The 26,018-nt window shown below is 38.9% G+C and overlaps 1 protein-coding gene across 7 annotated transcripts in view; it reads left to right on the top strand.

Annotated features, from left to right (window-relative positions):
- Positions 1-26,018, top strand: part of PPP1R12B (protein phosphatase 1 regulatory subunit 12B) — a 211,291-nt gene that overhangs the window by 42,335 nt on the left and 142,938 nt on the right. For all 7 annotated transcript variants that reach the window (XM_032878271.1, XM_032878273.1, XM_032878272.1 and 4 more), the window contains exons 2-3: positions 11,375-11,505; positions 17,937-18,055. In XM_032878271.1, coding sequence (XP_032734162.1) covers positions 11,375-11,505; positions 17,937-18,055 — 250 coding nt within the window. The remainder of the gene's footprint in view (positions 1-11,374; positions 11,506-17,936; positions 18,056-26,018) is intronic.

The raw sequence follows: 26,018 nt of genomic DNA on the forward strand, positions 1-26,018 counted from the left end.
GGTGTCCCAGTCTACCCAGGGTCCTAAGCTCTTAACAGTCTCTGTGTTAGCCTTTTTCACCATGGGCATTCTGATCAGCTGTGCTGTCTGTTCTACCCCGGGGATGCTTCTCAAATCCTTCCCCTTCACGTCTTCACTGCCAGTATCTACTTCAAGACCTCGTCCTCTCTAGCCTTGATTATTTCTCAGTGGTTGTCTCTCTGTTGTGAGTTTTTCCTGGAAGCAGTTCAATCTTCACATTCCCACTACACTTACCATTCTTAAGATACAATTCTGGTAATATCACTCCCTGGTTTAAAAGACAGTACCTCCCTGTTGCCTTCAGGATAAAGGTTAAACTCTTTATCATGAGCTACATGGACCTTTATTGCTGCCAACCTATCCTACCAGCCTCTTTTCCTTCCATTTCCCATGAACCTGTAGGGTAAAATTCAGATTCTTCAGTATGGCAGATGAAGCCCTGTTCAGATTTTCATGTGTGCCCCCACCATCTGAGTACAAACACGCCAAACTTCTCACCATTCCAAAAGACTTTTTTTTTTCTTTTCTCCAGACCTTTGTATTATTGTTCTCTTTGCCTCTGATGTTCTTCATTCCTGCGTTTCACTTCATTTTATTTTATTTTTATTTTTATTTCTATTTTCATCCCTGCTTTTTAAACTGGCTAACTCCTTCTTTATAACTCAGGAGAATAATATCCATTCTGTAAAGTGTTCCCTGTTACCCCCAGACAAAGTTAGTGACTTCTTATTCTGTATTTTAATACTTTATACATATCACTCATTTTATATTAGAGTATGATTTCTGTTGCGTGTATCATTTGCATATCTCTTTCTACGACTAAACAGTAAAGTCTTATTCATTTTTGATTCCTGCATCTCCCCCTTAGGATCATGTCTGGCAGAGTATAGGCCTCAGTAAATGTTTGTCACATGAATAAATGGAAAGGCACTTTACAATCAAGGAATGTATTACTAAGATAAATTCTTAATCTGTTCTTTGGTAATGTGAGTCAGTGTCAGATCCGGAACTTAAATCTGTGTTCTCAGATTTTCTGCCTGTTCTAACAATAGACTTGATGGACCCCTCTGTAGCCAGGGACTCAAATGAGTTTTGGTTATGGCAAAACCCAGCATGCAGCCCCTGAACTTCCTTTGCCAGCTGAAGGAAAGTCATTCGTCAACTCCTGGCTTAATTGTCTTCCCTTTCCTCTGATTCTTCTAATTTACTTCCTTCTCTTGTTCATAGAACCTGACTGTGGTCTGTTGGCATCTACTAGAACTTACAGAGAGTTTATGCTATATTTATGTTTAAGTATATATAAATTTTTGCCCTTTCTGGTGTGGAAAGGAATGTTCTTGCTAACTCTTAGAGATGAGGGAGGGAAGCATTAGTTAGTAATAATAATACTAGCAGCAGTCAACGTGTAGCATTTAACTATATGCTGGACATTAAGTATTTTTATGTACGTTAGCTCATCTGTAACCCCATGAAGTAGGTACCATAATTAGTGTGATAATTTTATAGGTGAGGAAACTGGAACATACAGAATAACTTGTTTTAAGAACACAAAGTTTAGTAGACCTGGGATTTGAACCCACGAAGTCTTATTCCATAGTCTGTACTCTTAACCAGTATACTGTTCTGGGTGGGGGTTTTCTTTAGTATTCTCTATCGCAGAGGACCCTACATGTGGGGAGACATGCAGTAAGTGGTATGGTCTAACATATGACTAGTTTTGCCCGTATAAAACTCTTGATGAAAATGTGCTGGCAAAAGAGTTACCTCTTGTTTTAATATCTCCTTTTAGGGATAAAATTTGCTGTACTGATATATACTTTCTGAGAATTCAGTCTTCCTGTAATTTTTTGTGGCTTTTACTCCTTACCCAACTCAGATCCCAGAATTGCCTTCCTTCTTTTCACAAGGCTTACTTGACAGCCATGGATCCTTGCCCATGCCATAGCTTTCAGGCCGTACTCTTGCAGCTTATGAAACACTTGTTTATGGGCACGGAGTGATCTGGAGTTAAGTAGAAAAATCCCTCTCCCTGGGACAGCAATTTACTCTACATGCCAAGTTGGCAGCATGTAGACCTTTGGGGGGCTGTGGTTAAGACAGGTAGCCAAGATATGAGGGAGGTTTCTAATCCAGACTCATGCTAATAAACAGAGTGGTAACCAAAGCACTTTAGTGTTTTGCATGTCGTCTAGCCAGGAGTGACCAACTCAAATCAACCAATTGGCCACATTCCTCATATGAAATTATTTGAGTTGACTAATATCAGTTTACCCTATATATGCTAAAGCAAAGTTATTTTTAGGAAGATAGTATCAGGTATTAAAAATGTCCCATGAGCCAAGTGGTATCTGGAGACTAGACCATGAACTCTATTTTGGATAACTCTAAATTGGTAGGTAGAAGCATTTAGGTGAACTGCATCTGTGACCTTAAGTAAGTCATTTAACTTTCTCGGGACTAGTTTCTCCATGTGCAACTTGAAAGATCCTAGTGCTTATTGTGCTAGCTACCATGTTCTTTCCTTCGTTTGCATCTTTATTGTAACACACTTTTCCCAAGTGTGTAAAGATGAATCAGGTCTGCTCTTTTGCTCAAGTCTGTAAAGATGAATCATCCCATTAGTGTGCTTCAGCTCTTATGTGCAGAGTTTGTAAGGAAATAACTTCAAGAAGGGCTTTCTTATTTCTATACAAGTGTCCGAGTAACTCGGCTGTGTATAGTCTTCTGACCTGAGAGGAATTCATACTTGGGATTTTTACATTATTACTAGGGCTTCCTGTATTGGTCCTCAAAGTCAGGATTATCAGTGAATTGTGAGTCAGAGATTTGGACACTGGAACTGTAAAAGTTCTGTTTGAAGAATAACCATGAGCTTTAAAAAGATGGGCCCTTTATTCTTTCTTCTTCTCAACTTTCTAAAAAGCTGTCTGGATCTAACAACAGGCAGGTCAAATGTGTGTAGCCTTGTATGGCACAAAAGTTGCCAAAGTAATACCTGTAAGACAATTTAATAGGCTTTTCTTCATTTAAGCGGATAAATGCATGGGGAATGGAGAAGACTGAAGGAAACATTATTTAAAGGGTTTGGGCTTGGGGCATTTAAAGGAGGCCTTAGTAGAATCCAGAATGAACATATTTTTGATATCTAAATATTCTCAACCCTTAGTCTGATACTTGCTCTTAACTGAAGGAGGTGTTTTCTGGTCCCAAATTATAAATGTTTACAGTCTTGCGGTTTATATGCCAGTTTACTGAGAATAAAATCTTAGTCAGTGTGACAGTCCATGGAAAATTCTTTGCTCCTGCTGTATCTCTTGGCTATCTCTCCCAAAAGGCTACAACAAATCAGTGTCCAGAGCCTGTCTGATCACTGAGTACATAATCAGATATAGTTCTCACCATCTGGGAGCCAAACTGTCTATGCCAGTGGGGTTGTGAGTCTTTCACCCAGGGCTGACAGTTGCTGGAGTCACCTGTCATGTTGGAGCAGAATGCTATTCTGATTTTTTCACTCGAGTAGTAGTTCTACTCTATCATGATTGCAGTAGGGAGACGGGTGCTTGGAAGGAGTGACTCAGACGTTGGATCAGTCAATCTTAACTACCAATATGTTCAAGCCTACTTGTAGTGATAATCTGCTGATGGGGAAGATTTCCAAATTTACTGATTCCTTTATCACATTTAATGTGCTGGCGTACATTCTTGTTCTGTCCTGAGGCCTCCTCGTTCGAGCAGGGGGGACTTTGAGCTTTGAAATGTTGGGTTTCACAGCAAACTCCTCAATCAGTCCTGCCCCCTACTTTCAGCTTCAGTCCTCAGCCAGAGGACTTCCAGCAAAATAACCTAGTGGGAGAACCATGGGCAGGTCTTTCAAGGCATTTGCTATTAGGGCTAACGACTAAAAAAAAAAGCCTCCGAAAATTTTCTGTTAAACGTAGTCATCTTTCAAAAAGTGGTATAATTAATGTGTTGACCATTTTAGATCTGGCAAAGGATGACTCACTGCTGTGATTTTCATGAATACCAAGGAATAAGGATGTGGTAGACTCTTCAGGGTCTGCTTTCCTGTTTTCTGCCAGCTGCGTTTTCTATGGGTTCAGTAACAAATTACCAGAAACATGGTGGCTTAAAACAACAGAAATTTATTATTGCACAGGCTAGGTTGTATTACCTGAAGGCTAGAAGCCTGAAGCCCCTGGGTTGATAAGGCCGCACTCCTATAGGCTGCAGGGGAATGTTTGTTCTTTGCCTCTTCAGCTTCTGGTGACCGTCAGTGTGCCTTGGCTTGTGGCTGTATCAGCTCAGTCTCTGCCTCTGGGGTCACATTGCCTCCTCCTCTTCGGTCTGTTTCAGATCTCCCCCTGCCCCTCTCTCTTTCTCTCTTTTTTAAAGATTTATTTGCTTTGAGAGAGAGAGAGAGAGAGAGAGAGAGTGTGTGTGTGTGTGTGTGTGTGTGTGAGAGAGAGAGCAGGGGGAGGGGCAGAGGGAAAGGGAGAGAATCCTTGAGCACACTCCACGCGGGGCTCAGTACCACAACCTGAGATCACAACCTAAGCCAAGACCAAGAGTCAGACGCTTAACCAGCGCTACCACCCAGGCACCCCCTGTCTATCTCTTATAATAACACTTGTCATTGGAGTCAGGGCCCACTTTGATAATTCAAAATGATCTTGTCATCTCAACATCCTTAATTATATCTACAGAGACCCCTCTTCCAGGTAAGGTACATTCACAGGTTTCAGGGAGTAGGACACGGACATGTCTTTTGGGGGACCACCATTCAACACACTGCACCATTGAAAAGGAGACACGTGGACAATACAAAATGGGTGGTAGGTAGCAATGTACAACATCCTTGACCTGGCCCTAGTCCATGCATGGATGTGCTGTATGATTTTGATGGAATCACCTTGGGGAGCCAGAGAGAAGTCTTTGGGTGATTCTAGATATCTGAGAATCAGCTGAATGAACAGAAAATGTGACTCTCTATACATTTGGGCATTTATTCTTCCACTTAACAAATATCTAATGAGGGCCTCTTCTGTGCCAAGTGCTGCTCTGGGTGTTTGGGATACATCAGTGGACAAGTAGCCCTTGTGGAATTTATATTCTAGCTTTAGGTAGGAATGACTTGAGATATTCATATAGGTGATTCAGAAATGCACTGCTTGCCTGATTAATGTTTGTGTGAAAGAAATTGTGCTCTTTGTCTTATCTCCAAGCATTTAGAGTTTCCAGCATAAAGTTGAAATTATATAATTTGGGGGGGTTATATAAATTTTGAATTATATACCTTATATGTAAATTATTATTATTATTATTATTGAATTATATAAATTTTGGGAGGCTGAAGGACAAAATAGTGAAATGGATGGAATGGGGGTATATTACAAACGTCATCATCTCCCAACATGTTTGTCAGCATGATTTGTTGAAATCAAGCAATGTGAGCTGAAATGTCCAAACACACAGGTGGTATGCTGCGTAAAGCCCAGCTTCTAAGTGTCATCTGGCCTGGCATCTGGAGCTGGGTTTTGTGGGGAAGAGAGTTGTTCTGGGGCTAAGGCAGGTAGTTTTAGCAGTATTCTGAGACACGAGAGCAAGGTCAGCTCTTTGAGCCAGCGGCACTTGGTGGTGGCGACAGTTGCAGGCTATTTTGGGAATGGAGGAGGCTTTGTTTTGTAAGGCTTTCTCTGCACTCCCAGATTTAACTCTGGCACTGATCAGCCATCAGCCACTTTTGTCTTTGATATAGAGAGAGCAGTATTAGGTACAGCAGAGAGATCAGAGTGCTCTTTTATCATTTTATTGGTAAAATCAAGTGTTTTTCCTTGGAGATAACTTATCACTGCCAAGGAAATGTGACATGCTGATTTTAGGAAGCTTTAAATTATTACCTGGCAATTTTCCCAATATTTCTCTGGACCAGTAATTAAATAATATCTCCTTTCATTAAGGAGCTTAGGACTACTTGTTATTTTAGTAATGTTCTGTGTGCCCTTAGGAATGAAAAGCAGAAGGAAATGACATAAGCCACAGCGGAAGGAATAGGGTTAAATGGCAAAGAAGATTCCCACTGATGTCATAAGTAACATCAGAAATGTCTTTACCATCCTTTGCTTATTCAAGGAAAGGAAAGACTCATCTATCTGGAAGGTTCATTATGGCGCTATGTAGAGGACATCATGTTGGAGTCCGTGCCCCTGGACAAGGTTTGATAGACGGACAAATCTGCTCATCCAACACGCTTCATCGTGAATGAGTCAGCAGCACCAGCTGCAGATGGAGTGGGCAGAAGGGCATCTAAATTTAGTCATTATTCACTCGAGAAGGTTTTCAGTGACTATTTGTCTCTCCTTCATGGCTTTAGTCATATTCCTTCTTCTGGGGACAGAAACAAAAAGAATGGAGAATGGTCAGTCCAAGATCTTTCATGAGCACAACTCTGTTGATTGTATCCGAGGATGATTCTCTTTTAGTTGAACCATGATACACACTATTTATTCACACAGCTCCTGAATTTAGGAACCTAAATTCAGGTTTAGATTCCTAAACCTAATGGGCAGAATCCTGGACACTAGAGAAGGAATTTTTTGAAATCACTTAATAAACAAGCTCTAAAATCTTGATAGTTCAAAGACATTTTTAAACCAAACTGCCTTCCTCCTATAAGATCCAGGAGGTGGGGGAGAGCAGTGGTGGGTGAAGACTTAGTACATTTTGTGCTTTTTCCTGGGGAAGTTGCTTGCTATTTGTTAAACTGGTGGCTTAAAAACAACAATGCCAGGGTTTAGCTCCTTGAATCCTCACAGAATCCTATGAGGTAGGTGGTATTTTCATGCCGTAGTTGGGGACAGTGAGGGCGCCTGGGTGGCTCAGTTGGTTAAGCATCTGCCTTTAGCTCAGCTCAAGATCCCAGGGTCCTGGAATCGAGCCCTGCATTGGGCTCCCTGCTCAGTGGGGAGTTTGCTTCTGCCTCTCCCCCTGGCTTATGCTCTCTCTCTCTCTCTCTCTCAAATAAATAAATAAAATCTTAAAAAAAAAAATGAGTACACTGATCCTCAGGTTACAAACTTCACTCCAGGTTACACATACTGGCAGAGCTGGTATGCATCCCCGGGTCTGTGTGACTTCAAAGCTGATGTTTTTAACAATATAATGTTCTTCACTTTGTGGAGGGCGTGGGGATTAATTTAACTGTTGACCTACTTTATTTTCTCTGAGATGATTCTTTGGAGACTGATGATCTGCCAAAGTACATTGCAGATTAGGCTAGCTTTTTGCTGTTGTCTTCTCAAACATCCTCACGATGTCTAAAAATACTAAAAATACTGCATAAGAATTTGATATTCAAAGATAAAAATGTCACAAAACTGAAAAGGAAGAGAACTGAAGTGGTGATAGGGTGAAGGAGATTAAGAAAAGGAAGGGAGAGAAGTAAGGGGGATGGAAGGAGAAGTTTTCTCCTGTTTGATACCTGGACTCACTAGGCTTATTTTAAGCCCTCTGGGATTTGGCTGCTCTCATCTTCAAGGGACAAAGAATGATCTTGAAAACCTTGGCTTCCAAAAGTCTGCCGGGTGGTGGCATGGTCATTGGAGCTAAGTTTTTAGATTGTTGAGCCAAAGAAATTTTGCAACCGAGCAGGAAGCAGTTGACCCAGCTGCTTAACACAGGTTAAGATGGCACATCTGATCTTCATGATACAGGAGTTTATTATTACATGAGCAAAGCATTTTCTTCCCCTTAGACTTTAGTGCCTTTTTGAAAAGTATTCCCTTCCATCCTTTCACTTGAAAGTCTTTACAAACAGTTTTTAGCAAGGTACTCTTCAGTGAGTTAGCCAAATCTTACCTTATGGGGCTTACAGACTGGCAGACATTCAATATTTCTGAAATTTTATGAGAATAATAGCTATGAAATATTTTACGTGGTAAAGAAGTAAAGAGTAAGTGAGGAATGCTTGTAGAAATTGATAAACCTAAGAGAACGTCATAGAAGAAATGTAGTTTTTGGAGCTGCTTGTTGAAAAAGAGACCAACATGAATTTTGGCAATAAGAGTCATCTGGCTTCCAAAGGTCAGGTTAGAGGAATATGTTATATTGCATCAAATCAAATCTAGGCTAATATGTTAGCTAATCCCAGTATTTATAAAGAGAGTATCAAATGGTTTGGGAAAAATGAACAAAGATGCTTTTTGTAACCAGGGTTACCTAATTAAATTTTCATCCAAATTGAATCAGTCTTTGTTCCTGTATGCCCCTGCTTGTAGGCAGGGTTGATGTGAGGTTTATCTCTGGAGATAACTTAAGTTCCTTTAAGTTCTCTGAGTAAGATAAGTATTACTTAAGCCCCATAGATAGATAAGCTTGGAAAGAAGAGTATTTTAATAGCCTGTACAGACAATTGTGGATACTTTTCTTAACTATTATACTAAAAGTCCAGCAAGTAGGAGTTTCTTAAATATTAGTTGCAGTGCAGAATCTGAAACTATGTCAGTAGGTTTTTCTTACTTTTTGACATCAGAATTGAGTGGTCTGACTTACACTTTTTTTTTTTAAGATTTTATTTATTTATTTGACAGACAGAGATCACAAGTAGGCAGAGAGGCAGGCGGGGTGGGGGGGGGAAGCAGGCTCCCCGCTGAGCAGAGAGCCCGACACGGGGCTCCATCCTAGGACCCTGGGATCATGACCCGAGCCGAAGGCAGAGGCTTAACCCACTGAATCTTTTACCCATGCATGATTATCTAATACCATGTATTTCATTAGGACTTGGAAAATAAGGGTTCATTGTGCTATGCATATTTTCCAAATGTGAATGCATTTTCTTACATGTTTGTGAACAGTCCGCATGATCTTTTTTTTTTTTTTTTAAGATTTATTTATTCATTCTTGAGATAGAGCAAGAGTGAGTGTGCCTGTGAGTTGGGGGAGGGACAGAGGGAGAGAATCTCAAGCAGACTCCCTGCTGAGTTGCAGGAAAGTGTTAGGAAGCTGTCAAACTCGTGCGAGTGGTATGGTTTCCCAAAATTCCAAGATCTTTTGGATGGTCAAATTTTATCACTGGCAATAAATGCTAGTTATTTTCTCTGAAGTGACAGGCTCACCTTGTTCATTTTCAAGTCTTAAACCATAATTTGCACATCAGTTGTTCTTTTGAGTAAAAATAGCATTCCATGAAAAAGTGGCTTTTTCATCTCACAATAGATGCACAAGTGCTTCTTCCTTCCTTCCTTCCTTCCTTCCTTCCTTCCTTCCTCCCTTTCTTTCTAAAAGATTCTATTTTTTATTTGACAGAGAGAGACACAGGAAGAGGGGGAACACAAGTAGGGGGAGTGAGAGAGGGAGAAGCAAGCTTCCCACTGAGCAAGGCGCCCGATTCAGGGCTCGATTCAGGGTCCTGGGATCATGAACTGAGCCGAAGGCAAATGCTCAGTGACTGAGGCACCCAGATATCCCACAAGTGCTTTTTTCTTGGAGACAACCATCATGCTTTGGGATGCAGCAGAAGTGCTTTATGTGTACCTCCTATGTCACACAAATATTTAAAAGACTTATAGCCAAGGATTGAGATTTAATGAAATGAATAATATTTTACTGCTTCACCAAGGTTATTCTTTTTTTTTTTTAAAGATTTTATTTATGTATTTGAGGGAGAGAGAGAGAGAGAGAAAGTGAGAGAGACAGAGAACGAGCATGAGCAGGGGGTAGGGGCAGAGGGAGAGGGAAGCAGACTCCCACTGAGCAGGGAGCCCGAAGTGGGGCTCAATCCCAGGACCCTGTGATAATGACCTGAGCCCAAGGCAGACACTTAACCAACTGAGGGACCCAGGTGACCCCATCAAGATCATTCTTAAATGAAACTGTTTTGTTTTAAACTGTGAGTGCATGATAGGGAAGAATATACAGTGAGTACTAGTATCCTTTGATGGTACTGCCGTGATTCTTATTAAGGCACCAGTAGTTTTACGCATAATACCTTTTGTATCCTTAGTGTAAATGTCAGCACAGTGAAAAGGGCAAATAATGTCTTAATGTTGTTATAGAAAAATCATTTTGATCTGATAATAGCTTCTCAGCTGGAGTTTTAACTCCCACCACACATCGACCCAACCCCCACGGAGGGGATTTAAAAACAAGTTTGTTTTTTTTTTTTAAAAGGAGTTTCGGTGCACCTGGGTGGCTCAGTGGGTTAAAGCCTCTGCCTTCGGCTCAGGTCATGATCCCAGGGTCCTGGGATCTCTGCCTACTCGTGAACTCTGTCAAGTAAATAAATAAAATCTTTAAAAAAAAAAAAAAAAGGAGTCTAATTTGTTTCTAGGTCCTGAATTATTCCAGCTGTTTTAGAACCATCAAAGTCTTGATAATGACTGCCTTTATCAATGTGGACATTTTACCTCCTCCTTTTTGTTCTATAGATAAGTTAAGACAGCCTTTTGGTCTACAGATCTCATTGCTATTTGCTATTGGTTCTTTTAGGCTTATGGTAGGCCTAAAGTTTCTATTCAAAGAGCTCCTCTGCTTTCTCCTAATTGTTGCTGTGAGATGGGCAGCTGAGGATCCTTAACTATCCATAATGACAAGACACATGGACTTTGCCATATTGTTTGGAGCCATTCAAAAAATACATGAAAAGAAAGTACATTTCTTCACTTTGAAATGATCACCTTATCCTTCCTCACCAAAGTGGGGATTGTGCGGCAACCCTAGAATCTTAAACTATAGCTTCCTATTGAGAAAATTGCATTTGATTCTGTGTGACTGTTTTATTTTGAAATTCATAAGCAGATGAGTGGTTTCTAGCATGTCCTTTTTTATATTATGATGATGAAGCAGCTCATCTATTTATAGTACTTTGGAAATCACTTCATAATTAATCCTAATAGTACTGTAAATAAAATTAAGTATTGTTCTACCTATTTCACAGCTGAGGTTTTTTTTAAAAAATACTTATTTATTTATTAGAGAGTGCATTCATGTGCACCCATGAGTGAGAGGGAGGGAGAGAGAGAATTCCAGCAGACTCCCCACTGAGCACGGAGCCTGATGCGGGGTTTGATCCCATGACCCCAAGACTATGACCTGAGCCAAAACCAAGAGTTGGGCACTCAACCAGCCGAGCCACCCAGGCATCCCTACAGCTGAGATATTGAGGCACCCAGACAATTCAGGGGTTTGTATAAAATCACAAAGCTTAGAAGTCATCCTCTGGACACTTCTGTCAGCATGCAAGAAATAGAAATTAATATGCTATTACAGCTGCCATATTGTCAATACCCAGAGTGGTGTCTGGCACATAGTAGAACTCAGTAAGTACTTGTTGAGTCAATGAATGGACTTTTCTTTTCAGGCCTGTATTGATGAAAATTTGGACATGGTGAAGTTTCTGGTGGAGAACAGGGCCAATGTAAACCAGCAGGACAACGAGGGCTGGACACCTCTTCATGCAGCAGCTTCCTGTGGCTATCTCAACATAGCAGAGTGAGTCTCTGTTTGGGTTTGGATTATTTGTAGGAATAGCCTTCATTTCTCTTCTGCTCTTAAAAACTTGAATTCATAGTTATACTTTATATTACAAATTATAAAAGTGGGAGGTTGAATAATTTTTAAGAAATAATTGATACTGTGTTTCTATATACCTGTTAAATCCACAATTTGGTGTCTTTTTTTTTTTTTAAGATTTATTTATTTATTTTAGAGAGAGAGAAAGAAAGTGCAAATCAGGGGAGGGACAGAGGGAGAGAATCTTCAGGTTGACTCCCCGCTGAGCGCAGAGCCCAACATGGGGCTCCATCTCATGACCCATGAGATCATGACCGGAACCAAAACCAGGAGTCATCTGCTTAACCAACTGACCAACCAAGTGCCCCAAATCCACAGTTTTGTGGTTGAAATTTTTTGTTTGTTTCTATTCTCTGGTAATTCATATTTGCTGAGCTATTAGGAGGTGGCTTCTGTTGAACTCTCTGGGTCACAAATATGTGGGCAGGCCTAGAGATTTTTTCTGGACTTCTTTGTAAACTTGTTTTATTGTTTAAGAAAAAAAAAATCAGTGCTCAGTACAAATGAAGGTGGAGAATTCCTGCATACTGATCACAATACCCATACAGTTAATAGCAGAAGAATGAGCCTAAACATGGAACAAAGGAAGGGTAGGGTTTGGCATGTGTTCTCCACATTAGTGGAATGGGTATGTTTATTAAGACACATAGGTAGCTCCTGACCTCCATGACAACCAGTTGTCCCTGTTTTGGGCAGAAGAATCCTGGCCACATCATGTCTGGTATACAAGGGGTACTAAATAAATGTTGAATGAAGGAATGAAGGTTATTGTTATTTTTATATTACATATTTATTTTAAAAATTTAATTAATTTATTTTTTAAAGATTTCACTTACTTTGAGAGAGAGAATACACATGCAAGTAGGAGGAGGGACAGAGGCAGAGGCAAAGGGAGAGAGAGAATCTCAAGCAGGTTCCATGCTGAGCATGGAGCCCAACGTGGGGCTCAGTCTCACTACGCTGAGATCAGGACCTGAGCCGAAATCAGGTGCTGGCCACTTAACCAAGTGACCCACTCAGACACCTCTGTTTATTTCTTTTTACATAATCTCTATGTTCAGATGGGGTTTAAACTCACAACCCAAAGATCAAGAGTCATAGGCTCCACCAACTGAGCTAGCCAAGCACCCTTGAAGGTTTTTTTTTTTTTTTTTTTTTTTTTTTTTTTAAGATTTATTTATTCATTCTTGAGATAGAGAGAGCAAGAGTGAGTGTGCCTGTGAGTTGGGGGAGGGACAGAGGGAGAGAATCTCAAGCAGACTCCCTGCTGAGTTGCAGTACCTTTTGGGGTAGGGGGGAGGCTTGATCTCGTGACCCTGAGATCATGCCCTGAGCAAAAACTAATAGTCAGACACTGAACCAGCTGAGCCACTCAGGCACCTCTGAAGGTTTTTGTTTTTTTTTTAAATAGGAAAGAGGCTGGGGCACCTAGGTGGCTCAGTGGGTTAAAGTCTCTGCCTTTGGCTCAGGTCATGATCCCAGGGTCCTGGGATCGAGCCCTGCATCAGGCTCTCTGCTCCCCAGGAAGCCTGCTTCCTCCTCTCTCTCTCTGCCTGCCTCTCTGCCTACTTGTGATCTCTGTCTGTCAAATAAATAAATAAAATCTTTAAAAAAATAAATATAAATAAATCGGAAAGAGGCTTAGCAGTTAAAACATCTTTAAAATGAGACAGTTGAGTATATTCTAGATAAGAGTAGATTTAGGTTGATAAGGTAAATTCACTAAATAAAATCATGATATTCTGTGATCCTTTGCAAATCAGATGCTTGTTTTAAGGCACTTTTCCATATAATTAGAGCTCTATTATATTTCTCTTACCCAGCAAACAGCAGGGAGGATTCTGTTGGCAGCTCTGTGGAGGCCTGGAAATGGCTTCCCACACAATCTCATTTGCCCAGGTTTCCTGGGGGAGAGCCTGTGTCTCAGTTTTGCTTTTGAGCTGGGGACGCTCGGTGGGAGAAGTTAAACAATGGGAGAGTCAGAGCCAGAGAAACACTAGGCAGTGGTCTGGTGTTTGGGCTGCTTGTTCTAAAAAGTGGACAACGGAACTGGTCCCAAAGCCAACAGAAACGAACAATGCCGTTTTCTTTAGTCTCAGTTCTTCTCCCTGTTCTAATTTAGTAAAAAATCAGTCATCTCTTCATCCCTTAGGCTGCCCTCTTTTCAGAGTCTCAGGAAAGGCTCTGATTCTTACTCCGCCTTACCACTAATGCCGGCATTCTGATGTCTAAGAGTTATGGTGGCTTCCTCATAGATTTTGTTTTTTACTTTAAAAAATTTATTTAAGAAACAGTTATAGAACATTCTAGCACCTCATTTTTTATATTTTATTATTTGTTCAGGTAGCTTGTTGGTGATTTTTAAGTTACCGAATCTCATTACATTCAAGAATTCCACTTTTTTTCTCTTGGAAGGTAACAAGCAGAGCTCATGCTTGGAATTAGGATCACTTGTCTCTTTCTTTCACTTCTTTTTGTGAAGCTGAGTACAGAGAATGATTGTAAATGCTTTTTTACAGTGATTTCTTTAATTCATCTCTTTGGATGAACACGATTCCTTTAGAAATAAGTTCAAAATTTAACAGTCTCCTGCCCAAATAAATATTACCTTGAGTGAAAGGAATCGGTTAGAGTTACTATTTCTTCATATACATTATTACTCATTAGACATATCAAAGTCTGATCAGGAGAGTGATGATCTAGACTAGACTGTATTGTATAGATGGGGTGATGGTTAGGGATGGCCTTCTTTAATTTATCTTTCGTTATGCATATCATCATTAGACAGGTTTTGACCTTGTCATTATTTATTTATTTATGATTGTTTTCTGTACAATGGAAAAGAACACCACTGTTTATGTAATTCATTTTGGTTGCTTTACCTTAGGTCCTATGAACGGTGTTTTAGATAAGATTAGCCCTTGGTCATTTTTTCTTTCTTCCCTTTTTTTTTTTTTAAATCTTAAAGATCTTAAGTTTTACACCCTTATGCTCTGAATCATAGGAATTCTAAATTTCAAGGGAGTGGAAACAAACAAAAAGCAAACTAGCTTTCTAGGAAGAATCTAAGGGGCACCTGGGTGGCTCAGTTGGTTAAGCCTTTGCCTTTGCCTCAGATCATGATCCTGGGGTCCTGGGATTGAGCCCTGTGTCAGGCTTACTGCTCAGCAGGGAGTCTGTTTAATCCCTCTCCCTCTGGCTCCCTCGACCCTGCTCATGCTCTCTCTCACTCTCACTCTCTCTCAAATAAATAAGTAAAATCTTAAAAAAAAAAAAAGAAAGAAATGCATTCTATTTCATGTTCCATGACCTTTTTGTCTCTTATTTGAACTCAGTATGGTATATTTTTAAAAAGAGGTTTAGAGGCTGTTATTTTTCTCATTTTAATTTGAGTTCAGGCTTATTGTTAGTTAGCTGGATGTTTTATATTTTTATTACCAGTAAGTGTTTAACTTAGAAGCAACAGATAGAGCCAAGGGTACAGCATTTAGTTTGACTTTATAGTTTATTGGGATGCTAATTTATTCTGAGTTTTTAAATACATTAAATTTTCTTTCTTCCTCTTTTAGATAGTAGTAAAAATATCTTATATCAGTCATGAGTTAGGAAGACACTAGAAGGGCTTTATTTTCTAAGGGTGTATTTATTGAGCTAATGGTTATTTCTGAGCCTCTGGATAACTATAAAGATTCTCAGGGGTAAAGTAAATATTATTTTATAGATTGGCATTTATTCTTTCTCAGGTAAAAGTGGGAAACTAAACAGGTTTTTACTTCTTTTTTTCCTAAAAATGGTCTAGAAAGGTAGCTTTGATTAACCATAATCTCGGATTCATGGTGAGCCAGATTGCTTTCTAGAAATGAGTCTTCTTGATCATGAGCGTAAGAGCATGTCAGAAAAGGGGAAAAACAGGGGCCGTTATGCCGTGCCTGATCTAGTAAGGAATGGAGTAATTGTCAGAGCAGAGTGGTTAAGATGTTTCATTTATTTCAGGTAATGTTTATGTAGTGCCGAGATAGTAGAGATGCTATCAGAATGTCATAGCAATGATAATAGTAAGGAAAATACAGTTCTTGCCCTCAACTAGCTTTCAGCCTAATTGGACAGTTGCATCAATAGTGTCTTGGCAGAGGTCCAGAATTGGTGATGGGGAGGACTGTGGGGGGAGGGTGGAGTTAAAGGAAGCAGACAGAAAATTCAGTTGGTGAGAACAAGCAGAGGCTGCATGAAGGCAAAAACATTTCAAATGGACATTGAAATACGAAATTTCTAGAAGGAAAAGGATAAGGGAAGGTGTTTCATCCAGTTGGAGGAAACTGAGCTGTCGAAGAGAGCTGAGTGAGAGTGGGATGTTTGGGGGAACATCAAGTAGATCAGTTTGATTAGAGTGTAGAGTATAGCTCAATCCAAAAAGCATTTTTTTTTTAAAGATTTTATTTATTTGACAGAGAGAGACACAGCGAGAGAGGGAACACAAGCAGGGAGAGCGGGAGAGGGAGAAGCAGGCTTTCGCTGAGCAGGGAGCCTGATGCAGGGCTTGATCCCAAGACCCTAGGATCATGACCTCAGCCAAAGGCAGACACTTAACAACTGAGCCACCCAGGCGCCCCATCCCAAAAAGCATTTACTGAGTGCTTACTCTGTAGATTATTTCCATTTTGATTTTTCAGGGTCGGGGAGGTGTAATTAAATGTTTCTTTGGCCTGAAGTTGAGGAACCAGAAGAGAGAAGCTATTGAATATGTGGAAGTGAAGGAGTAATTGATGAACAGAGGACTGGTACTTGATAGAATTAAGAAAGCAGATACAGGGAATTAACCTTTGAATTGAAAAAAGTCTCATCCTCTGAGACTGTGAGGGAAGGACAGGGAAAGCTGAAAATTAGATGAATTGTGAGTGCTTTTGCACTTTATATATGCGCAGTTAATCCAGAAATTCACATTTATTGAGGCTCCGTTACACCAGGTACTGGGCACTGAGAAAGCAAAAACACGATTTCAATATAGTCTTTGTTGATTCTATTTTGCCAGGTCTTTGAATATAGTGACAATCTTGATTATCTTTTGAAAATCTATGATATCTGAAATGTAGTGCCTTAAACATAGTAGGGGACCAATAAATGCTCACTGCTTTGTTGAAACTGATTTAAATAGTATTTCTTTCCCCCCTTTAAATACTCTGAGTATTTGGTAGAGTTCCCAGCATTACTGGGATTCTCACTGGCCCAAAAGCAACTTGATCTAGTGAACAGATGAACTAGACCTGAAGATGGGAGGCTGGGGCCACTACCTTTGTCATTTGCCACTTCCATAATTTCAGGAAAATAACATGTATGAGCCTCAATTTCTTGTGCTGATGGTACTCCCCATATTGTCTACTTCTTAAAATTGCCTGACACATTATGTAATTTTATGTGAAAGCACTTTGAAAATCAAAAAGGATCCATTTAGGATATTAAAATGATCAGACCTTTCTTCTTCAGGATTGACTATTGTATTTCAATATAGAATCTAATTGTTTAGAATTTAACTACTTCTTTCTTTATTTTTTTAAGATTTTATTTATTTATTTGACAGAGAGAGAGAGAGATCACAAGTAGGTAGGGAGGCAGGCAGAGAATGGAGGAAGCAGGCTCTCCGCAGAGCAGAGAGCCCGATGCGGGGCTCAATCCCAGGACCCCGGGATCATGACCTGAGCTGAAGGCAGAGGCTTTAACCCACTGAGCCACCCAGGCACCCCTAACTATTTATTTCTTAAGTAATTTAGTTTCCTCTTAGAGTGTAGAAGGTTTCATGTAGATGGCTGGTTGAAGGGAAAGTTTTGTAGAGGCATAATTTAGGCAGATTCATGCACATTTTATTTCATTACTTTTCTGTTTTCATACCCAGCACTACTTAATATACTCTAATGTGGCATTGAGAAAGTTTTTGTGAGAATTACTTCCTTATATATCTTCTAAGGGCTCTTACTGCCAATATTCAAGTGTATAAATCCTTTTGGGAATCTGTCTTTGGACCTCAGAGATGGTGGGTGAGTTTTTATGGCTGCATGTCTTCCTTAAGGTATTTAGAAAATCTCTTGCTATCCAACAGGAGTGAGAGGGCGGAAATTAGGAATATGAGTGTGAAAGAAATCTTGCTTGTTGGTATTGCTCATCATGAAATAGAGAAGCTTCTAGTCCTAACTATTGAAGGCTAATGGAGTTAGAAAATAACAATGGAACATGTTATCTGGGACCATATTTAAGACCCCAAAACAGTGGCCTTGCTCTGCATAGAAGACGATATGCACAAGTATAAATCAATATTAGACTGACCGAGATAATGTAGATCCTGGATCTTGTCTACGCAGGTATTTCATTAACCATGGAGCCAGCGTGGGTATTGTGAATAGTGAAGGTGAAGTCCCCTCGGACCTTGCCGAAGAGCCTGCCATGAAGGATCTTCTTCTGGAGCAAGTGAAGAAGCAAGGTAACCTAAGTGATTCCAGGGGGCCAGGAGAGACTCTCAAACATTGCTACTTAGAAAATAATCCATTTGCTGTGTAGAGTTTTTCATTATCATATTATGAGAGGATTAGATCTGTCTCCACAGCATGGGGTATCTTGACTATCAATCACCAAAATCATGTGTCCTCTTAATAACTCATGCAAGAATAGGCCAGATGTCAAAAGATGACTGGTGATTCCTTGTTTTTGCCATACCCAACGGTGTATACGCATTGAATAGTTGGGAGTGACCTGAGTATTCTTTGATAATATAAATCAGACTGATGAGGAGCATGAAGTTTATCACTGTGTGGACATGATACTGGATTTTGCTACACATTGTGAAGTCTAAAGAAAGGATGATATATAGTGTAAATTGGAGTATTGGTCAAATTCTTTTGACTTTGTATCTTTTCTCTTGATGAGAACTAAAAGTGGTGCTGATAAAAGTATTATAACCTCTGAAATGATCCTTAACCATACTGACCATGACAATTATTCTGTAGTTTGTTATTTAGAAGAATAAATCTATAAATACTTATTTTAATTTTCAGAAGAATCCATATCAGAGAGTAAGTCAGGATTTTCCTGAAGTCTCTGGGTTCTTTTAATTGCAAATGGTCAGATGGCAAGGAGGACGGGTTTTTGGAAGTTAGCTAGAACCATCAAAAAACTTTGTGGACATGTTTTGTGGTGATGTTTATTTAGTCTTTCTGTTAAGCTAGTTTACCCACAGTCTGCACTTTATTCCAGAAAATTAAGCTCCAGTGGCCTTTCCTGATACGAACCTTTAGAATAGGCAGGGCAAGGCTGGCTACATGCATTTGTTCACATATTAGCAAAAGCTGCGTTTGCACTACCACAGCAGAGTTGAACAGACAGAACGGCCCACAAAGCGGAGAATATTTAATATCTGGCTTTTTATGGAAAGTGTGCCGGTGCCTTAAAATAATGATGTTCTAGTGTAGTAAATACTTGTTTTTACTGCCTTCCTGTGTATAATTTTTGTGCCCTTTGAATTAAAGAACTTTATACTTAGTTTACCATTTAGTCCCACTCGGCCTTATGCTAAGATCCGACATCACAATTTACAAAGACTTTTTTTTTTTAAACAAACAGTTTTTTAAGATAGCTTTGATTTAGAAAACGAACTTTTCTTGTGTTAAAAAAAATTATTTATTTGAGGGAGAGAAGGGGGAGGGCAGAGGGAGAGAATCTCAAGTAGATTCCCCACTAAGTGCAGAGCCCCAGTGGGACTTGCTCTCACCACCCATGAGATCAGGACCTGAGCCTAAATCACCAGCCAGACAACTGACTGAGCCACTCAGGTGTTCCAAGAAACCAACTTTTCTATTTTGATTTCTGACTCTTCAGTTAAGGAATATGCTATGTTGGAAGAGGTGTTCAAATGTATGCTTAACTTTGTAGCACTATTCTCTGTGTGGAACTCTGGTATATTCTAAATCAGATACCTCTTTCAATTCATCAAGATATAAGTCATAAATAATATGTACCCAACTTTTGAACACCTAAATATATTAAACAAATACTGACAGATCTGAAGGGAAAAATAGATGATAATACAGTAATAGAAGGGGACTTCAGTACACCACCTGCAAAATGGATAGGTCATCTGAACAGAAAACCAACAAGGAAACATTGGACTTGAGCTATACTCTAGACCCTATGGACCTAATAGATATATACAGAATATTCCATCAATAACAAGAGGAAAACTGGGAAATTCACAAATATGTGGATATTAAACAACCTGCTACTAAACACCCTGTGGGTCAAAGAATAAATCAAAAGAAGAATTTAAAAATATCTTGAAACACACAAAAATGGAAACACAGCATGCTAAAACTTATGGAATGCAGCAAAAGTAGTTCTTAGAAGAAAGTTTATAGTGACATGCTTCCATTAAGAAAAAAGAAGTATCTCAAATAAACAACTCATCTTTACATTCCAGAGGAATAGAAAAAGGAACAAACTAAGCCCAAAATTAACAGAAGGAAGGAAATAACAAAGATCAGAGCAGAAATAAATGAAACAGAGACCAGGACAAAAAAAGAAAAAAGATCAATGAAACTGAGCTGTTTTTTTGAAAAAATAAATAAAATTGACAAACCTTCAGTTAGACTAAGAAGAAAAGAGAAGACTAAAATAAAACCAAATGAAAGGAGAGGCATTACAACTGATATCACAGAAATACAAAGCATGGTAAGAGACTACTGTGAACAACTATATGCCCACAAATTGGATAACCTAGACAAAATAGATAAATTCCCAGAAATTTACCACCTACCAAGACTGAATCAGGAAGAAATAGAAAATCTGAACAGACTGATAACAAATAAGGAGATTGAGTCAGTAATCAAACAATAAGAAAAGCCCAGGACCAGATGGTTTCTTCGGTGAATTCTACCAAACATTTAAAGAATTAATACCATTCCTTCTCAAATTCTTTCAAACAAAGAGGAGAGAACACTCTCAAACTCATTTTATGAGGCCAGCATTACCCTGATACCAAAGCCAGATAAGGACAGTATAAGAAAAGGAAACTATAGGCCAATATCCTTGCTGAATATAGGTACAAAAATTCACAACAAAATATGAGCAAACCAAATTCAGCAGCACAACAGAAAGATCAGACACTATGATCAAGTGGAGTTTATCTCTAAGATGCAAGGGTGGTTCAGCTACATAAATTGATAAATATGATACACAGCATTAATAGAATGAAGGGTAAAAATTATCATCTCAACAGATGCAGAAAAAGCATTTGAAAAAATGCAACAACCTTTCATGGTAAAGATTCTGAACAAATTGGATATAGAAGAAATTATCTCAACATAATAAAGTCCATATATGACAAGGCCACAGTTAACATCATACTCAATGGTGAAAGCTTTTCCTCTATGGTCAGGAATAAAACAAGGGTACCCACTCTCATCACTTCTTTTCAACATATTACTAGAAGTCCTAGCCAGAGTAGTCAAGCAAGATAAAGAAATTAAAGGCATGTAAATCAAAAAGGAAGAACTAAAATTTTGTTTGCAGATGATTATGATCTCATATATAGAAAATCCTGAAGACTACCAAAAAGCTATTAGCATCAAAAGCAATAAATTGGTTGGGAATAAATTTAACCAAAGAGGCAAAAGATCTGAAAAGAAGGAAATTGAAGAAGACACACATAAATGGAAATCCACCCATGTTCATGGATTGAAAGAATTAATATTGTTTAAATGTCCAGAGCCATCTATAGGTTCAGTGCCATCCCTATCAAAATTTCAGAGGCATTTTTCACAGAAAATGAAAAAAAATCCTAAAATTTGTATGGAATCACAAAAGACCCCTAATTGCCAAAGCAATCCTGAAAAAGAACAAAGATGGAGGCATCATACTTCCTGATGATAAAATTATACTACCAGGCTATAGTAATCAAAACAGTGTGGTACTGGCATAAAAATAGTTACATAAACCAATGGAACAGAACGGAGAGCCCCAAATTAAACCCTCATATACATGGTTAACTACTATTTGAACAAGAGATCCAAGAAGACTCAATAGGGAAGGGCTAGTCTCTTCAATAAATGGTGTTGGGAAAACTGAATATAATCACACGCAGAAAAATGAAATGAGACCCCTATCTTAAAACACTCACAGAAATTAGCTCAAAGTAGAGTTAAGACTAATGCATATGACCTGAAGCTATAAAACTCCCAGAAGAAAACATGGGGGAAAACCTCCTTTTTACATTGGTCTTGACAATAATTTTCGGGATATGAAACCAAAAGCACAAGCAACAAAAGCAAAAATAAATAAGCAGGACCACATCAAACTGGACGTTTCTGCACTACAAAGGAAACAATCAACAAAATTAAGACCTCCTACAGAATGGGAAAAAAATATCTGCAGATCATATGTTTGATAAATACAGAAGGAATTCATACAACTCAATAGTAAAAAAAAAAAAATGGGCGTTTTTTCAAAGAAGATGTACAAATAGCCTACAGGTTCATGCAAAGATGCTCAGCATCACTAATCATCAGGGAAATGGAAATCAAAACCACTGGGAGAGATCACCTCATACCTGTTCAAATGGCTGTCATCAAAAAGACAAGAAATAGTAAGTGTTGGCAAGGCTGTGGAGAAAAGGGAACTCTTGTACACAGTTGGTGTGAATGTAAATTGGTATAGCAACTATGGAAAACTGCATGGAATTTCCTCAAAAAATTAAAAATACTACTACTATATGACCCAGCAGTCCCACTTCAAGGTATATATCCAAAGGCAATGAAACTAAAATCTCAAAGAGAGGGGTGCCTGGGTCGCTCAGTTGTTTATGCGGCTGTCTCTTGATTTCAACTCAGGTCATGATCTCAGGGTCCTGGCATTGAGCCCCATGTCAGTTTCCTTGCTCAGCAGGGAGTCTACTTGATTCCCCCTCCCTCTGCCCCTCCCCACTAAAATAAATAAATCTTAAAAAAAAAAAGATCTCAAAGAGATATCTGTATTCCTCTTTTCAATGCATCATTATTCACAATAGCCAAGATACGGAAGCAACGTAAGTGTCAGTCTATGGATGAATGGATAAAGATAGATAGATAGATAGATAGATACACATACATACATATATATGAATATTATATATATACGTGTGTGTGTGTGTGTGTGTGTATGAATATTATTCAGCCATGAGAAAAAAGAAAGAAGGAAATATTGCTACGTACAACAACGTGGGTGGACCTTGAGGGCATTATGCTAAATGAAATAAGACAGAAGAAGAAACAAAGAGAGTAGAATGGTGGTTTCCAGGGGCCAGGGATGGGGATAAATGGGAGTACCCTGCAAAGGGTACAGACTTCTGGTTATAAAATAAGTTCCGTGGATCCAATGTACAGCATGGTAACTTTAATTAACAGTATTATATTATGAACTTGGAAGTTGCCACGTGATTTTAAATGTTCCCAGCACAAAAAAGAAATAATTATGTGAGATGATATTGTTATTAATTAACTTTATTGTGGTGATCATTCTGCAATATATAAGTATCAAAACAACATGAACAAATTTAGCTTACACAGTGTTTTATGTCTATTGTATCTCAGTGATGCTGGGGGAAAAAAGAAATAAATTGCTTACCCTTTCACCCCATCTGTCTCTCCAAATCAGGCAGATAATCCTTAGGGTAGTTCACAGGTTTTCATTTAGGAAGTTAGTTGGGAGTAGACCAAGCTCAGATAAAGCCTGCTCACGAGTATAGAACTCTTTGGATGGGTATGTTTGTATTTGGGACATGCCATTTTTTTGCTAATTTTTTGGTATTTTTTTATTAACATATAATGTATCATTTGTTTCAGGGGCACAGGTCTGTGACTCATCAGTCTTATATAATACATAGTGCTCATTACAAAACATACCCTTCCCAATGTTCATTGCCCAGTTACCCCATCCCCCCGACTCTCTCCCCTCCAGCAACCCTGTTTGTTTCCTAAGAGTTTCTTATGATTTGTCTCCCTCTCTGATTTCATCTTTCATTTTTTCTTCTCTTCCACTATGATCCTCTGCTTTGTTTCTTAAATTCCACATTTTAGTGAGATCATATGATAATTGTCTTTCTCTGATTGACTTATTTCACTTAGCATAATACCCTCTAGTTCGAGCCACATCATTGCAAATGACACAATTTCAATTTTTGATGGCTACATAATATTCCATTGTATATAGATATCAAATCTTCTTTATCCACTCATCTGCCAGTGGACATCTGGGTTCTTTCCATAGTTTGGCCATTGTGGACATGGATGCTATAAACATTTGGGTGCACGTGCCCCTTCAGATCACTACATTTGTACCTTTGGGGTAAATACCCAGTAGTGCAAATACTGGGGCATAGGGTAGCTCTATTTTCAACTTTTTTGAGGAATCTCCATGCTGTTTTCCAGAGTGGCTGCACCAGCTTGCATTCCCACCAACAGTGTAGAAGTGTTCCCCTTTTTCTGTATCCTCGCCAACATCTGTAGTTTCCAGACTTGTTAATTTTAGCCATTCTGACTGGTGTGAGGTGGTATCTCATTGTGGTTCTGGTTTGTATTTCCCTAATGCGGAGTGGTATTGAGCACTTTTTTCGTGTGTTTGTTGGCTATTTGGATGTTTTCTTTGCAGAAATGTCTGTTCCTGTCTTCTGCCCATTTCTTGATTGGATTATTTATTCTTTGGGTGTTGAGTTTGAGAAGTTCTTTATAGATTTTTGATACTAGCCCTTTATCTGATATGTCATTTGCAAATATCTTCTCCCATTCTGACTTGTCTTTGGTTTTGTTGACTATTTCCTTTGCTGTGCAAAAGCTTTTTATCTTGATGAAGTCCCAGTAGTTCATTTTTGCCTTTGTTTTTCCCTTCCCTTTGGAGACGTGTTTAGGAAGAAGTTGCTGCAGCCAAAGTCAAGGAGGTTGCTGCCTGTCTTCTCCTCAAGGATTTTGTTGGATTCCTGTTTCACATTTAGGTCTTTCATCCATTTTGAGTCTATTTTTGTGTACGGTATAAGGAAATGGTCAAGGTTCATTCTTCTGCATGTGACTGTCCAATTTTCCCAACACCATTTGTTGAAGAGACTGTTTTTTTTCCAGTGTATATTCTTTCCTGCTTTGTCAAAGATCAGTGACCATAGAGTTGAGGGTCCATTTCTGGCCTTTTTATTCTGTTCCATTGATCTGTGTGTCTGTTTTTGGCCTGTACCATACTGTCTTGATGATTACAACTTTGTAATAGAGTTTGAAGTCCAGAAGAGTGATGCCACCAGCTTTGGTTTTCTTTTTCAACATTCCTTTGGTTATTTGGGGTCTTTTCTGGTTCCATACAAATTTTAAGATTATTTGTTCCAGCTCTGTGAAAAAAGTTGATTGTATTTTGATAGGGATTGCGTCGAGTGTGTAGATTGCTCTAGGTGGCTTAGACATTTTAACAATATTTGTTCTTCCAATCCACGAGCTTGGAACATTTTTCCATTTCTTTGTGTCTTCCTCAGTTTCTTTCATGAGTATTCTATAGTTTTCTGAGTACAGATCCTTTGCCTCTTTGGTTAGGTTGATTCCTAGGTATCTGATGGTTTGGGTGCATTTGTTAATGAGATCAAGTCCTTAATTTCTCTTCCTTCTGTCTCACTGTTGGTGTGTAGAAATGCAACTGATTTCTGTACAATGATCATGTCATTATTTTATGAAAGGGGGAATGCCCCACCGCAGCCCCTTTTCAGTGGCACACAAATATTGGAGAGTTTCTGGCTAAAGAGAGGAACTTTTTGGAGTTCCTCTATAATGTTTTAAAGTGAAACAAAAGCTACATTCCCTTAGAAGCTTTAACTGCATGTGACCTACTCAGCTGCTCTAGATTATATGGCTTCAAGTCAGTATATTTCCCTACATGTGGAAATAAACATTAGAGGTAGATTATTTTTTAAAGTATATCATACCTGAATCTAAGATTTTTTGATACCAGGCTTATGGACTAGTAAGTGGAAAAGAACGACAGGGACCTGGGATGCCAGGTTTCTAATGACAGTGCTAATGTGTTTTGTGGTCTTGAGCGAGGCACCTTTCTGTGTTATTTTCTCATCTGTTAAATGGTGATAGTGATATCTGTTACATTTACCTCAAAGGATTGTTAGGAAACTAAAATGGTAAAACATGTAAAAGGTCTTTGAAATGTAGAGCATTGTATGAATACTATAGCACAAAACTCAAAGTCCACTTCGGTCTTTATGTTCTTAAAACTGAAAACCATTTTAAGCATTTACTTTAATGGATCTGCCATCACAGTGTATTTAAAATGATGCTTTAACCCTGATAAAACTACCAATGTGTGTATAAATATCATTGTTCTTCTAAATAAAGAATAAATTTAATGAATACCCAACTTGATGACTTAAACCGTTATTT

The sequence above is a fragment of the Lontra canadensis genome, unplaced genomic scaffold (genome assembly GCF_010015895.1).
Source record: "Lontra canadensis isolate GAN:19392208 unplaced genomic scaffold, GSC_riverotter_1.0 scaffold63, whole genome shotgun sequence".
NCBI classification, from domain to species: domain Eukaryota; kingdom Metazoa; phylum Chordata; class Mammalia; order Carnivora; family Mustelidae; genus Lontra; species Lontra canadensis.